Source organism: Zingiber officinale, chromosome 11A (genome assembly GCF_018446385.1).
Source record: "Zingiber officinale cultivar Zhangliang chromosome 11A, Zo_v1.1, whole genome shotgun sequence".
Classification (NCBI taxonomy): Eukaryota; Viridiplantae; Streptophyta; class Magnoliopsida; order Zingiberales; family Zingiberaceae; genus Zingiber; species Zingiber officinale.
The window spans coordinates 67,398,730-67,415,545 of NC_056006.1; the positions used below are offsets into that span (position 1 = coordinate 67,398,730).

At 35.4% G+C, this 16,816-nt stretch overlaps 1 protein-coding gene across 1 annotated transcript; it reads left to right on the forward strand.

The window, feature by feature from the left end:
* The first annotated feature begins 1,824 nt into the window (after positions 1-1,824).
* On the forward strand, positions 1,825-2,839 carry LOC122032330. Its single transcript, XM_042591608.1, has 2 exons — positions 1,825-2,273; positions 2,392-2,839. Exons 1-2 carry the CDS (start codon positions 2,015-2,017, stop codon positions 2,631-2,633), a joined length of 501 nt encoding a protein of 166 aa, XP_042447542.1. The 5' UTR covers positions 1,825-2,014; the 3' UTR covers positions 2,634-2,839.
* Positions 2,840-16,816: the final 13,977 nt, after the last annotated feature.

Here is a 16,816-nt window from a genome sequence, read left to right on the forward strand (position 1 = left end):
TGGTCGATTAGCTACAGAAGTGATCCTCTCAAACCTCAAAGAAGGCTGAGTCTTTTTGTATAAGCATGAAACCCAGGGAGGAATGGCTTAAAAGGTCAATTTTGGGGAAATGAGGTAAAGAATCCAATAATGGAGAACCTTGTTCACTTGCAACAATTATTGGTGCAATTACAATGGCTGACGTATGGAAGGATTTGCTAAACTCCATGTGAAGTATGAAATGCAAAGTGCACCGACAAAGTTTCACATTGCACCTCATGTCAATGATATATGCTGTGATAAAAGTACTATAATATGATGGGACTAGGGGAAGTTCTCTCTAAATATTTTTACTGTTCTAATATAATATAAAAATTTATTTTAAAAGAATAATTAATAATTCTTTAATGTTTACCCTCTTTAAAAAGTTGACTATATGCATTCCCCTGTAAACTCAATGCTTTTGTCGTTCATGAATGTTTCATATGACCCTCACATGTGAATGTTTACTTATATCCTCTTTCTTTTCCACATTTTTTTCTCTCAAAAAATTATTTTCTCAAAAAAATATTTTTACAAAAATCTTTTTGCAGCTGGAGATTGATAGAAATTGAAGTAAATAGTACTACATTAACGGCCTCCTCAACGATTGAGAGAGAGTTCAATAGAAACTTAAATTGATAAGTGCACGAATAAAAGCAGGTAAAGATAATAAACTTTTCTATCAAATTTTGACTCTGAAATCATTATAGTCATTATCTCATGTATTTATCAAATCAGTCAACCTTGGGGGTAGTGGGCATAGCCATTATAACTGACGTGGGACTGGATGACGATTATCCTGTGAGTTAATAAGAGGGGAGATTGAAGGAGAAACTCAAGAAGAGAGAACACAAAAAAAAAAAAAAAAGGCAAACTAATTGGATTCCGACATGTATTTATATAGACTCTAGAATCTATATAACTAGATGTATTTATATAGACTCTAAATTTTAAGACAAACAAAATGAAAAAACTCTCAATATATGGATCTCAATTTCAATCTTGGAAAGATGAAAAATATTTTTTTTAAAAAAAGAAATCTTTTGACATAAATTAAAATTAATAAAAAAGGGCACTTTTATAAATTAGTTATAACCCATAATGATCAGAAATACTAAAAATAACCTAAATATCATAAATATAAAAATTACTTAAAATAATAATAAAATCTTTGAATACTTCGGTTGAGAGCCTAAATGTAAAATTTGAGCTTGAAAATTTATGGTTACATATGCTCAAAATAAATATAGATTTTTAAATTCTGCACTCGTGGTGACAGATAAAGTCTAATTCTAAGTCCCAAAAAAAATTTATGACTATTTAATGTTAAGGGGTGATATTGAATCCTGCATCAACCATTTACACACATAATTTATATAATGACACTAGTTATTGCTTAATTTATAAGTTGATATCTCTTGAAACCAAAATATGCTTTAATTCGAAGCATGCGTATGCATTAATTCTTAGTGGAGAAAGTTTCAAAATGTCAATATTGCAGATTAGATAGTGTTTCTGAAATCAGGATGAAAGATCAATCCGATTCGAATCAAATTATCAATTTTAATCAAACAAAAAAAAACTGTGATTGAAGAAAAGGAACAAAAAAAAGTCTCTTGCTTACTATAGATTTGCTTGGAGTAAAGGGGATGTGAAACAAGTTGTATATGAAATAAATGAATTGTTTCTGAAGGGATCACACACACATACACCTTTCTAAAGGTACAAGACAGCATGGAGGGGGAGCCCTTAATTTGGATGTTTTGGTCTCCAAATGGTCACTTTTTAGGCTTCTTTTTTCTCCACCAATAATTTTCCTTCGAGTTGTCTGTGTCTCCTTATCAGTAGTGGATTGAGATCAGCCCTCAGGAACTCTGGAACGATCCCTGTAACCTGTTCCTTCCCATTCCTTGCCGTTTTATATGTCCAAACTCTCGCACAAACTCACAACGTACGCCATCAGTCTTAATTCTCTCCAACAACAGCCACTGACATGGGAGGAGAAGGCAGCAACCCTAGCTGCTGCTGCCATTTCCATCCCAAGCAAGAGATGGTGGGAGTGTGTGCTCTCTGCTTGAGAGAAAGGCTCCTGGTTTTGGCCTCTAATTATCCACAAAAAACACTGAAGAAGCAGACCAAATCCAGAATCAGGATTGGTAAAGTATTTGCTCTCCTTTCCTTCTTCCACCTCTCTCATCCCAACAAGAAGTTTGACGAGGAAGCTGCTTCTGCTTCCATCTCCAGCCTCGAAGGTACACTGTGACTGTAAATCTCTCTAACCTTAATTTGTCATTTTGTTCTCTCACATAAGATTCAAACACACACACATATATATATAGACGTATAAACTTGTTTGTTTGTTTTTTTCAGAATCATTCATATCAATCAAATTTGAGGAGAATGGGCAAGCATCATGGCACAATAACAAAAGCCTGCCACCGTCCAGTGGCTTCGTTGGTCAGTTGGCACTGTATTGGAAGAGCGAGAAGGAGGATCCCACTAACAGGACGAGAACAAGCAGCAGTGCGAGCAGTTGTTATGATGTTAAGGTGGATGAGAGATTGGTCAAGGCAAGGAAAGGGTGGATGAAGAGCATAACAAGGAAGAGGTGACGAACAAATTATAAACAAAAAGGGAGTAATTAATCTTAATTTTTTGCAAGTTATTGGTGTGGATTTAGTTTTTTTTTCCCTTCAATATGGATGGAGAATTTATTAATTAAGCATATGATACGATACAAATGAATGGAATGGACATGAATATATTCTTGTTGTTGGTAAGATCTAGTGATCATAACGACTTACTATTGTCTCTTAAAGGAGTTGAATTGTATGGGTGCAAAAAAGTTGATCTAAGTTTGAGTCGAATTCGTGATTTTTATTAAATGAAGAAATGTCTGCAAATACGAGAGGTACATGTGCTTTGAGCTTTAAAAATAGAATTGATTCAATCCTTTCACAATTATTAATGATAAGATGTAATCTATTAAACTTGAAATCATGACAAACTTTTAAAAAGATTAAAGTCTGAATAGACGATCAGACTGTTAAAATTATTTGTAATGATTGTAATCATGATAGATGCAAAAAGTTATACGTTGATCCACACGATTAATTTCATAGTTATTAAATTATTTTTTTTTGTTTTTTGAATTATGACCATTATACGAGAGAGGTAGGATTTCGCTATGAAATTGACCTCTAAACTTCTTAATAGTAATACCCCATGTAATAATCCATTTGTCCATCCCAAGAAATCATGATAATCTTATACTCACTTAATATGCCCCTTTCTCTTCTTTACTTGCATTCTGAATTTTTTCGTTGATCATAGGCCCTCTATATTATTAAGATTATTGTTCATATAATATATAAAATTTATATTCTCAATTAATAATTTACCATTTAACTCTATATTTTAAGGTTAGACATCCTAAATATGAAAAATATGATTTATCATATTAAACGTCATAAAATGAAAAATGACTATTTTTAAAAAACAATTATAAAAACACCCAAATATTTATTTATGAAAATAAAGAGGAAAGATTTAAACCATCTATTTAACACCGAAATAATAAAATATATTTTAACTAAATTGACGGATATGCTCCAATGTTTTTTTCTCATTTTTATTTTTTTTAAAAAATCTATTATAATATTATTATTATGTTTTAAGTAATGAATCAATTAGCTAGGCTATCCCACTCTAACACCGTGTTTCTATTTTTCTCTCCCAGATTATGATATAGTGGAAGGGTATCTATATATTTTTGATTTACTTCTCAATTACGATATATTTATAGAATTTTTTTTTCTAAATAGAATATATAAATCAAAAGATATTCAACTTCTGAACGATTCATTGTGAATAATTCTCGATTTATATTAATAGTTGGATAACATTGGATTGATCATCCCAATTTAAAATTACTTGGTTAATTTTTTTTAATTTTAATTTTCCTAACACGACAAAGCAAACTTCATAAAGTTTGATGAGGCCAATTCGATGCGGTAGACAGCTACCGCACATGCACATGCACATGCACGTTCGAATGCCACGTCATAAATTTTAATTTCCTAAAAGTAATTATTTTCTTTCGGAAAAATAATTTTAAAACTAAAAAATTGTCTCTGAATTTAATTTTCACTCATCTATTATTCCAAAACTTTCTAAAGTGGCACATGCAATACGATTTGTAAAATATGAGGTGACGATTAATTAATGACCACATTAACATTTTAAAGAAAATTGCATAAACACAAAAAAGGCTGAAGATTTTGTTAGCTGACAACTAAAACGTATGTTGAACTTAATTTGACGTATTTGACGATATTAAATTTTCAATAATTTCCAATAAAATAGAAAGATAAATTCGAGGAGCAAAGTTGGATTTCTCTTTGATTATGTGAAGCTCGCTTTAGCTTTTTCAATTTTAAGTGGTCCATTGCACTTTATTTGGTGACGTTATTTGTATGTTTCATCTTTGCCATTGGGTTGGAGGGTTTCCCTTGAAATCAATGCGCGATGCATCAATTATGTAGCTCAATCATGCACTAAAAAGGTGTTCGTCTCATGTCCTTTTGTGTTCTTATATATAATTTTTGAATTAAATATCTTAGAATTTTTTAGTGTAAAAATTAGTTTAAAATACAAACAAAAAATATACGCAATATTTTCAATGGAATTGCATTGGGATGGTAACTGCCTCTTTAGTGCCACCATTTATTAAGATTAATCGCTTTAAACGGATATTTTCAATGAAATTGCGTTGCGATGACAACTGTACCACCATTTATTGAGATTAATCGCTCTAAACGGATTTGAAGGATTTAAGGCTAATATGAAATTAACAATCCACATAATAATTATCATTAAAAAAAATAAATCTTGAACTAATATTTGTTGTATAAAGGGAAATTTATACTATTAGATGTAGATTAAATATGTAAATTTAATATTTCAGTTTGTTAATATTAATTGATTGTTAACCGGTAATGAATTTAATGATGGATGATCCTTGCAGTATGAGCCTTGATATATAAGAAAGAATGCTTGATTTGATTGGGACATCTTATCTTGAAATCAAAAGCTTCTTCTTCACTATAAGGAAAATCCTCATAGATAACGGTGCAAAATCGAAGTCTATGAAGATGATATAAAAGGTCTACCATTTTAGACATCGGGTTGTAATCGATGTAATATCACTTAACGACACCGGTTTTCGAATCAGTTATGAACCGGTGTAGTATCACTTAACGATACCGTTTCAACAACGGTGTAAAACCGATGTAATATATGTTAATAACACCAGTTTTGACAGCGGTTTATGACCGATGTATTATTAACAACACCAATTCCATCAACGATATAAAACTGATGTAATATCAGTTAATGACATCGGTTTTGGCAACGGTGGAAAATCGATGTAATATCAGTATTGTTTAACGACACTGATTCAATTTCCGAAACAGTGAAAAACCGATATTATACAACATTTTAATAGTACAAAATTTAGTTAATCTTATTATACATCGGTGTAGCTAAACACACTAAGCCAATATCCATGTAACCAACACATAAATATTATTCTTACAACATAAAAAGATAATAGATATTGTACACATCAAGTCTGTATCCACAAATTACACAAATATTCTTCTTACAACATCAAAAGGTAATAGACATGTACACATCAAGTCAGTATCCATAAAATACATATAATATTCTTTTTACAACATCAAGGTAGTATCCGCAATTTACATGTCATGCAAATGCATGCATCTGTTAGATCGAGATGCGTTAGAGGGGGGGGGGGGGGGGGGGGGGGAAAAGCGCTCGTGGCTTTCACTGACGATTTCGTAATCGAAAAACGTTCGAGTAGATGCAGCGGAAATAGAAAAAGAACAACACACGAACACAAGCTGTTTACTTGGTTCGGAACCTATGGCGACTCCTACTCCAAGGCCCACACTCGTTAAGTGTTTACATCGGACAACACTTATAATCTCATGAAAATGTTACAACTGTAAGTACAATTAAAAACAACTTAGATTTACCAACGACAATATAAAAACTGAAGATTTGGAGCTCTGGGTCGTCGGTGTCAAGTCGCAGCTTTATCGGAATGTTTCTAGAGCAGCTTGTTGCACAAGAGTAGCTTGGAATGTGTTGTTCCAAAGGTGTTGCTCGAACCCTCTTTTATGCACTATTGGAGGCGCCTCCAACACCATCCAAGGCGCCTCTAACAACCTGAGTCAGCCGCGTGGATCAGAACGGACCTGGTCGCAACTCATCCACTTGAAGGTGCCTTCAAGCCAATCCAAGGCGCCTCCAGTCTCTGGTCCAAGGCGCCTCCAAGCTCCATGGAGGCGCCTCGGACACTATTTATCCGAGGCTTAGCTTGTTCCTTTTGTACCTGCAAGACACGTTAGTCCCAAACCAACAACATACCCTGCAAGACAAAGTTAGAACAGATATAAACAAGATAAATCAAGTGATCGGTAGTCGTCAGACTATCCGAATCTGACTTCAGATTTCCGACCGGAAACCCTAGGTCGACTCGACGCCTACTATTCCCTCTGCGGGGAACGCGCCCTCACCTACTCCCCTTAGGAGAGATTACCTGGTGTTAGTCCAGTCCTCTAGACCGACTGGACTTTCTGCCTAGGGTTACCACCCCCTAGGACCTAGGTGTAGGTTGGTCCTAGGAGGATCGTACTGGTTCCACTGTACAAAAATTTTGTACAAGTGTCGAACCTTTTCTTAAACAACCTATTGTGTTCTTTAGAAGTTAAATTAGGAATCGCAAACGGAACTTAACATTATTGATTCCAAATTTAACTTATCTGTTCTTAATGGTTTAGACTTGGATCGCAAGCGGAACTTAACACTATTGATCCAAATCAACCTATGTTATAAATTCAATTAAATATTAATTTTCAAAATTAGCTTCCAGGACTGCATGGCGAGGCACATGACCTTCTTGGGTATGGGAGCATCTACCACCGCCTAGACAAAGCCTTTTAAGGAAAGCTAATATTTAATTTCCTTATATAACTCTAGGTTTAACCAAAAAGAACAATCGAATTACAAATTTGAAAAACAAAGAAAAACACAAACTCGAATTACAATTCGAAAAACTAAAATCTAATGCCTCTTGTGTTTGGAATTCATACAAAAGAAAAACTAGTATGATGCGGAAAATAATTACTAGTTATACCTTCCTTTGTATGCAACAACCTCTTGATCTTTTACCGTATTCCTCTTCTTATCCCGGACGTTGTGTGGGCAACGATCTACCGAGATGAGAACCACCCAATCCCTTCTTCTTCCTCCTTGCAATTTTCGACCAAACCAAGAATCCTCCAAGGATGTAGAATTTCGGCCACCACCACCAAGCTCCAAGGGATGCAAGAAACAAAGCTTCCTTTCTCTCCTTATTCTCCTAGCTAGAACCGACCACCATCAAAAGCTCCAAGAGAAGGATGAAACCGGCCACTAAAGAAGAAGAGAAAAGGAGAGGGAGAACCTCTAAGGTCGACCACAACCAAGGAAGAAATGAGAGGAAGAAATAGAATAGAGTTGTTACCCATGAAGGCACCCCTACCCTCTCTTTTATATTCCTTGGTATTGGCAAATAAGAAAAAATTTAATTAAAAACTTCCTTAATCTCTTTGCTATGAAAACGAAAATTTAATTTGATTAAAACCAAAATCCTTTTCTTAAACAATATGTGGCCACCTTCCAATTTCTCCCAAACAAGGAAAGTTTTAACAAGAATTAAAACTTCCTAATTTGTTTCCAAAAATTTTAAAATTAAAATTTCTCTAATAATTTATCCTTTCATGGTTGGTTATAAAAAAAATTTTATAAATTAAAATCTTTTCTTTTAAACATGTGGATGATTTCCAAAAAGGAAAGTTTTCTCTAAATTAAAATCTCCTTTAAATCTACAAATAAGGAAAGATATCAAATCTTTTCTTAATCTTTTGTAGAAATTTATAAAAGGAAATATTTAATTTTAAAACTCTCTTTTAAAATTATGAACATGGTTACCAAAAAGGAAAGTTTTATCAAAATTAAAATCTTCCTATCAATCTACAAATAAGGAAAGATATTAAATCTTTTCTTAATCCTTTGTAGAAAGCTATAGAAGGAAAGATTTAAATTTTAAACTCTCTTTTAAAACCATGGAATTCACATAAGAAAAATTTTAAAAAATAAAATCCTTTTAATTAATTATGGCCGGCCACACCAAGCTTGGACTAAAGCTAGGGCCGGCCACCTCACACCTTGGTTTGACCGACCCTAGCTTGGGCTCCAAGCTAGGCTTGGCCGACCATCTTAAGGTGGGTAAAAAGGTGGGTATGGGTGGGTATAAATCTCTATATACAAGAGGCTACGATAGGGACCGAGAGGAGGAATTGGTTTTGGTCTCCCGATGAAATTAAGCTTCCCGTGCTCGCCCCGAACACTCAACTTAATTTCATCAATAATAATTCATACCACTAAAGAATTATTATTGAACTACCGTACCGATCCCAAATTACATTTTGGGCTTCTTCTTATTATGAGTGTGTTAGTCTCCCTGTGTTTAAGATGTCGAATGTCCACTAATTAAATGAGTTACTGACAACTCACTTAATTAATATCTTAGTCCAAGAGTAGTACCACTCAACCTCATCATCATGTCAAACTAAGTCCACTTGCAGGGTTTAACATGACAATCCTTATGAGCTCCTCTTGGGGACATTCTCAACCTAGATTACTAGGACACAGTTTCCTTCTATAATCAACAACACACACTATAAGTAATATCATTTCCTAACTTATCGGGCTTATTGATTTATCGAGCTAAATCTCACCCATTGATAAGTCAAAGAAATAAATACTAAATATATGTGCTTGTTATTATATTAGGATTAAGAACACACACTTCCATAATAAATAAGGTCTTGTTCTTTTATTAAATCAGTATAAAAAGAACTTACCTTAAATGGTCCTACTCAATACACTTGGAGTGTACTTAGTGTAATTTATTAGTCAAGATAAACTAATACCTAATTACACTACGACTATTCCAATGGTTTGTTCCTTTCCATCTTAGTCGTGAGTTACTGTTTATAATTTACAAAAAACTGATAACACGATCTTCTGTGTGTGACACCACACACCATGTTATCTACAATATAAATTAATTGAACAACTACACTTAGCAGTAAATGTAGATAATTTGACTAATGTGATTCTTATTTCTAAATAAACGTTTATACAAAAGCTAGGCTTTTAGTATACACTCCAACAATCTCCCACTTATACTAAAAGGCTATGCTACCATTTATCCTGCCATACATCTGATTTCCAAACCCCTCAATATGCCTATCAAAATCTCTTGCCTTAAGGACTTTAGTGAAAAGATCTCTCAGGTTATCATCTAATGCAATCTAGGCGACAACAACTTCTCCTCGTTATACGATGTCTCGTATTGGGTGGTACTTGCGCTCTATTGTGTTTACTTGCCTTATAGGCTCGTGGTTTCTTCGAGTTTGCTACTGCACCAAATAATTTTTGGGCAAACCAGGAATTTTGACGCACAATCATGTACTTTATTCATGATTTATTTATGCATTTTTACACTCCTTATCATATTTAAAGTATAATTACTCTTCTATGTCAGAGATCTGCTCTTTGTATGCATTTATGTTGATAGGAATCACTTTTGAAGCGAAAAAGGTGATCGTCGATGAATCGGAGAGCAATGTAAAAGATATTGGCATCGGTCGTGTGGCCAGTCCAGAGGAGGTGCAGTACACGACCGTGTGATCCCACACAGTCGTGTCGCCCATCTAGACCCAAAGAAGCACACGTCTGTGTGATCCCACACGGCCGTGCAATACACCCAGAGCCGAAGAAGAACACGGTCATGTTAATCTCACACGACCATATCACTTGACCCGAAGCCAAGGCGACGCTGGCCATGTGAATCTCACACGGCCATTGCACGAGTTGTGTCAGGCCCATGCCAAAGCCTATAAAAGGGGCTTTAAACCGTTTCTGGAGGGGAGGTAGCCGCCAGCCTTGAGAGAATTATCCTGGTGCTATTCCACGCTGTTCTCAACTACCGTTTGATGATATGATACAAACTCCATCATTCCATCAACTCTGGAAGCGAAGTATTGGACCTAAGGATTACTCGGTGTCATTTAATAAGCCTTCTTCTCCGTCATTCTCTTCATTGGATTTTGATCGCTTTATTTCTCTATATCTTTGGATTCTTTTCTTTTCTCTATGGAGTAGATTCATTGTTCTAGGACAAAGGAGTAATTATTGTTGCGTTATGATGTAAAAACTCATGGTTACGCCTTTTGTAGGACCGTTAGATTCGATAGAGGGGGGGGGTGAATATCGATTCGCAAAATAAGAGTATAAGCGCAGCGGAAAAGTAAAATAGACACAGTTGTTTTACTTCGTTCGGAGCCTGTGACGACTCCTACTCGAAGGCCCGTGGTCCTTGACCACTTTCGTTGGGCAATCACTAGCAATTCGAAATAATGATTACAAGAGAATCGTACAGTGAATGCTAATGAAAACTAAAAACAAATACCGACAAAAGGGAAAAGAGCGGAGCATAGTGTCGGAGCTTTGTTGGCGTCGCACTAAACGTTCAGCAGCAAGACCAACAGCAGAAGAATTCTCAGCTTGATTGATTGATCCTGAAGCTCCTGTCTGGGGCTTCTTTTATATGCTGTTCCGGGCGCCTGGAATGTGACGTAGCTGCACAAACCGTGATGCTCCACGTGGCAACGACTCGGCTGGATATAATTTGCATTCCGGGCGCCCGGATCCCTTCCGGGCGCTCGGACCTCCGGGCGCCTGGATTCCTTCCGGGCGCTCGGACTGTAACAACCATCCTTTCTTACTACTACTCTCTAAGGGCGACCGTTACCTAACTCCTACTCTACTTACTGGTGTCACTTATGAAAGTATTAGCGACACTTAGATTTATCACGGTTCAGAGGGATTCCCACCGAAAAATTCGGCAGAGTCTCCCCTGTACCGGTGACCAAATTCACAATACATAAAAGATATACACAGCCACATGCGGCTGGATCACAATATTCTTCACAACCACGCATTAATAAATCATATTCTAATCAAAAACTAAACTAGCAATAAGAATTAAACTCAAAACTCTCAGAACAAAGCATAACAAGCTACAATGCACTTCGAACTCAAGCATAAACTCATGATTTCATAATGGAAATAAGGAAAATGAACTAGACATAAACTCTAAATGAATAAGTCTTGCTAGTCCCCTCTGGATCCCTCCATAGTTCAGCCACCACACACATCCATCATCACCACCACCCTATCGCCTCCCTTCATATCTTAGCTTTTCCTTTATCTGCAGTAGGAGGAAAGAAAACAAGATCTATAAGCGAAAACGCTTAGTAAGTACTAATCTATCTCACAAAACTCGAAATGCATAAATGAAGTGCATAAGTACTGAAACTGAAATACTAAAACTATCTGCATATGCTCATGGTATACAGAAAATGAACTAGATACAAATCATACTCAGTATCAAGCAGAATAACAAGAAACTAACTAGGTAAACTTAGAATTAAAGAAAACTAACCATTCTTATTTATTCTAAGCTTGGAACTTATTTCATTTCTTGTATCCTTGTGTTAGAAATTAATCTTTTAATTTCTATCTTTTACTTTCTTCTTCTTTCTTTCTTTCTTTCTTTCTTTACTTCTTTACTTTGGTTTTCTTTTCTTGGGCCCAGGCTTAGTGAGCCACCAATCCTAAAAGAGCAGACCTCGGTCTACCAGGGCCAAGACCTCGGAAATGGTCACCTGGATTTGTTTAACGACAAGCTCTTGGATGTCGGGTACTAGCCTCTTGCTTGACTTACTTTTTATCTTTCTTATTCTTTTATCTTCCTTATTATCTTTTATTAAAGATTGTGGGAGTCCTTTAAATATACTTAACAAGTATGGGTGTATAATCAACTAACCATGCTATATAATAGAATAAAACAAGTAACTTAAAGCTTACTGATCATGCTATAAGCTAAACTAAAGAAAGCAATTTAAAGTCTTTGAATCATACGATGAAAACATGGCAAAGGATGCTATTTTTGTGCTTCTAAACATGCTGTAAAATCCAGTATGAAATGATTCTAATCATGCTGTAAAAACAAGTATAGAACGATACTTTAGGGCTGCTAACCCTGCTGTAAGTACATGGCAAGGATGACTACTCTAAGGCTTTTAAACATGCTGAAAAATAGAATAAAACATGCTACTTTAATCTTCTAAACATGCTATACAAAATAGGCAAAAACATACTACTTTAAACTTTCTAATCATGCTAGAAATAAAGCAAAAGGAAGCTAACTTTGGGCTTTCTAAGTATGCTGTAATAAACAGGTATAGGATGCTACTTTAGTGACTCCATTCATGCTGTAAAAATAGGCAAGGAATGCTACTTTAGGGCTTCTAAACCTGCTATTAAAACATGACAAAGAATACTACTTTAAGGCCTTTAAACATGCTATACAAAATACACTTTATATATAGCTGTTCGTGCCCTGTTTTTGGCCAGGAAAACTGAACTACAAGGTGCTCTAAATGTATGTTGTTTGTGCTTAATATAACAAGGTAAAACTAAGCTACAAATAAGCTGTTCAATACTACACAGCTTAAATTAAGTTTCATGGCAGCAAGGGGAAATTACACCTGCCCAACTAATTTCTAATGGAAACTATTCCATTTACCTAAAACCTCTTCTCAACTTCCTATAAAACTCACGGCAGCCAAAAGAAAGCTGAAGAATTGCTACTGTTCAGTCCACAGGAATGAACCAAATTCAAAAGAAATCTAAAACAGCAAGTATCTAAAGCTAACACCACATGCTTTAAGCTAGGACAGACTTAAAACCATTCAAATCCCTTCTTCTCCCTTTTATCAACTCACAGCAGCCACCCAAAAGCAAGAATCCAACTTGCTGAATTGAAACTTAAGAAATCCAACTCTAAAGAACTCAATAAACACATAGCAATGTGTACAATTTACAAATAACATAGAATCTACTCCTGGAACCAAGTAACAAGGCTGATCGTGCCCCTTTCCTAGCATAATTCTGCTTGCTGAAATGTTACAAACAAAACCCACGTAACTTATTCAAAACTATACCTTCACAGAATCACAGAAACCTTTAGGCATGTTACAACCGAAATGCAAAGGAAACCCACGGCAGAACATCCAAAGCCAAAATCTTTATAGCATGTTTCGGATTCAAGAAACTCAGGAAAACAAGGAAATGAAAACCGAAAGATCGGAGCAACTCCTACCACAGGTGAGTAGTACTTACCCTTGCTCTTAGAACTTACAACCAGAGAAGAAAAGAGGCTTCTAGGGTTCGGACGAGACTCAAAATCGCAGCGCCTTCTTCACGTCTACGTGCTCTCCACGTCAAGAAGATCACGAGAATGTGAAGGATTCTCGAAGACAACCCTCTGCCGACCGCCGGAGAAGAAACTAGGGTTTCTGCGGTTTCGCCCGAGAAGAAACGGCGCACGCGAGGAGGAGAAGGAGAGGTTTCGGGATTTTGGTTCGGGAGAAACTTAAGCCTTCTTTTAAATCTAGGGTTTTCCATTATAACTATACTTTATATCCAATTCTCTCCATATTAGGTTGACAAAGTTCGTGTAGCTCAGCTGGTTTGGGCCGGTTTTGCTTAAAGCCCAGCTCATGGGTTCGAATCCCAGCCGCGCACTTTTATTCCCCTTTTATTCAAAACGCTCTAACTATAACTTAAATATATTCCACCTCCTATATAATTAACAAAGCTTTTGTAGACCGGTTGGTTTGCTGCGCTTTGACTAAGTCAAGGCTCGCGGATTCGAGTCTCGGCTGCCACTATTTTCCTTCTTATTTATTCTTATTCCTACTACTACTTATATACATATTGCTCCATATACAACTAACAAAAACTCGCTGGCTTAGTTGGTCAGGCCGGTTTTGGCTTGGGTCAGTCTGACCCGAGGTCCCGGGTTCAAACCTCACTTCCAACGCTTTTTGCCTAAACTTCTTTGGTTTTGTAAAAATGCTAAACGACCTCCAAAAATTACGCAAAAATACTCTAAAAATTTCTAAAAATCTCTAGAATATTTTAAAAGCATTTTCAAATATCTTTATGGACATTTGAAACTCAGAATAGGAAAAATTGGGTCGTTACACGGACCACCTTGTTCCAGAAATCTCATTTTTCCTGCAAAACAAAGTTAGTCTGAGGCAATATATATCCTGCAAAACAGATTATTAGCACATTTGTAATAGTATGAATTAGCATAAGTTAGTATGACTTAGATTCCGTCTTTCCGAGACCGGAATCTAGTCACGATCTCGACTTAGACATCCGAAATGGATCTAAGCCGGATCGACACCTAATGTCCCCTTCCCGGGAACGCGTCCTCACAGTCACTCCCCTCCAGTGACTTACCTCACTTACCGGCCAGACGCCAAGCGTCCGGTCGGCCCGTCGACGCGGACTTCTACCTATCGGTCCCACACCCGTCGACCTAGTGGACTTCGCGTCCGGTCATCCCGTCGACCGCTTGGACTTCTCGCCACTATCCGGTCGACCTAGCTGGACTTCGTGCCGGACATCCGGTCAGCCCGTCGACCCTTGATCAAAGTGTCAGACAACAACAAAACTAACTTAACCTATTTGTCATTCATCAAAACCTGGGTTAGACCGTTAGTGCTACCTGCACCAACAATCTCCCCCTTTTTGATGGAATGACAACTTGGTTTAAGTTAGTGAAACAATATGCAAGAAGCAACATGCATTTGTGTGGTTTTAAAGTTAGTTTGTGTTTTCAAATTGGTTTAGCTAACTTAACCACCTAACCCTTCTCCCCCTTTGGCATTCATAAAAAAAAATGAACAGAGGTAAATAATCATAGTGAAGAGTTACTGTAATAGGTAAAAAAAATATCTAAGTTTGGTCAAAATTTGAAAGATGAAAGTAAAAAAAATCCAAGTGAAAAAAATCAAGTTGACTTGGGGGAGTTTAAGCTTTTGAAAATTTGTTTAAAGCATTAGCTTTTAGCTTTTAGAAAGCTAGCTAAGTTTAGATAGTTTCATTTTCAAACATAAGTTTTCAAAAATCAAAATTCCAAAACTAAGTTTGAAAAATTTATTTTTCCAAAACTGATTTATTTTTCACCACTAAATTTGTAAACGATTTAATTTAAGTTTTGACAATGATTTAAGTTTGAAAAATCTAACTTTCATAATTTTCAACACTGAGTTTTGCAAATCAAATTTCAGTTTGCAAATATTGATTTTGAACTTTACTTTTAGTTTTCAAAGGAGTTTGGGAGAACTAACTTTGATAAAGTAAAATAAAAAAAATCAAACTTTTAAAGTTCAAAAGTACTAGTTTCAAAACCATGGTTTAAAATACTTGAAAAGTTGAGTTTTCAAAGACTAAGTAAAAAGGATAAAAAGTTTGTGATTTAAAACAAACAATTTTGAGTTGATTTAAAAAATTTCACAATTTTAAGCAAGTTGATTTTGAAGATTGATTATTGAACTTTGATTTTCAAAATTAAGGAAAAAGATTTTGAGAAGCTTAGTTTGTAAACTTAAGTTTTGGAAAATCTAATTTCCACAATTTTCAAAACTAAGTTAAATCTAATTTTCAAAATCAATTTTCAATAAGATGTAAAACCTAATTCTTAAAAACAGCTTAGTTGTATAAGAGTTAGTTTTCAAAAGTAGGTTTAAGAAATTTTTAAGAAAACATTTTTCAAAAAAAATTTAAAATATAAAGGAAAATTTTTAATTAATTCCTCCCCCTGAACCTGACATAACTTTAACCAGCTGTCTAACCAATTAGGTACTAACTAACTATCAGAATATAGTAGCTTTCACTTGGTTAGTCAGATTAAGTTAATTACAACCAGTCAGTGTTTGACTTGACTGATGAATTTTAATCTGATTAATATCTGAATTGTATTTAACGTCCAGACTTATGTTGATGCACTGAAATAAGCATCTTAAGTCCAGACAGTTGGCCTATGCATCTCACCCCTTTCTATGTTTGTCAAACACAAGCAAGGTAAACCTAGGGTGTTGGTGAGATGCTCAAAAACTAGTCCTATGGGTACATGCTTTCTAAGGATTCAAAACTAGTCTAAGGCCAAAACTGTTTTTGAAAATCTAAAAATGGAAAGTTTTGAAAACATACAGTTTTAACTTATAAGTTAAAAAAATTATTTTAAAAATAGTTTTAAGACAATCCTAGTCTATTAGGCACATCCCTAATTTTCGTCGTAGGTTGCTAAATTCACTTTCAAGGAGTGGTTTTGTAAAAATGTCAGCTAAATTTGATTTGGACTCAATGTACTTGAGTTCAATATCACCTTTAGTAACATGATCCCTGATGAAGTGGTGCCGAATTTCAATATGTTTGGTTCTTGAATGATGCACAGGATTCTTGGTTAAGTTAATTGAACTTATATTGTCAATTAATACTTTTACATTCGTGATGTTTAAGTTGAAATCTTTTAGAGTATGCATCATCCATAATAATTGTGCAACACATTCGCCTATAGCTATGTATTCTGACTCAGTTGTAGATAGAGCAACACAATGTTGCTTTCTACTAAACCAGCTAACAAGTGATGAACCTAATAATTGGCATCCACCACTTGTGCTTTTGCGGTCTAATTTGCATCCAGCATAATCTGAGTCAGAATACCCTATTAGTTCAA

Bases quoted from the DNA above. Each gene is read 5' to 3' on its own strand.
- LOC122032330 (XM_042591608.1), top strand. From the start codon at position 2,015: ATGGGAGGAGAAGGCAGCAACCCTAGCTGCTGCTGCCATTTCCATCCC. The intron at 2,274-2,391 runs GTACACTGTGAC...TGTTTTTTTCAG, and splicing joins TTCCATCTCCAGCCTCGAAG to AATCATTCATATCAATCAAA.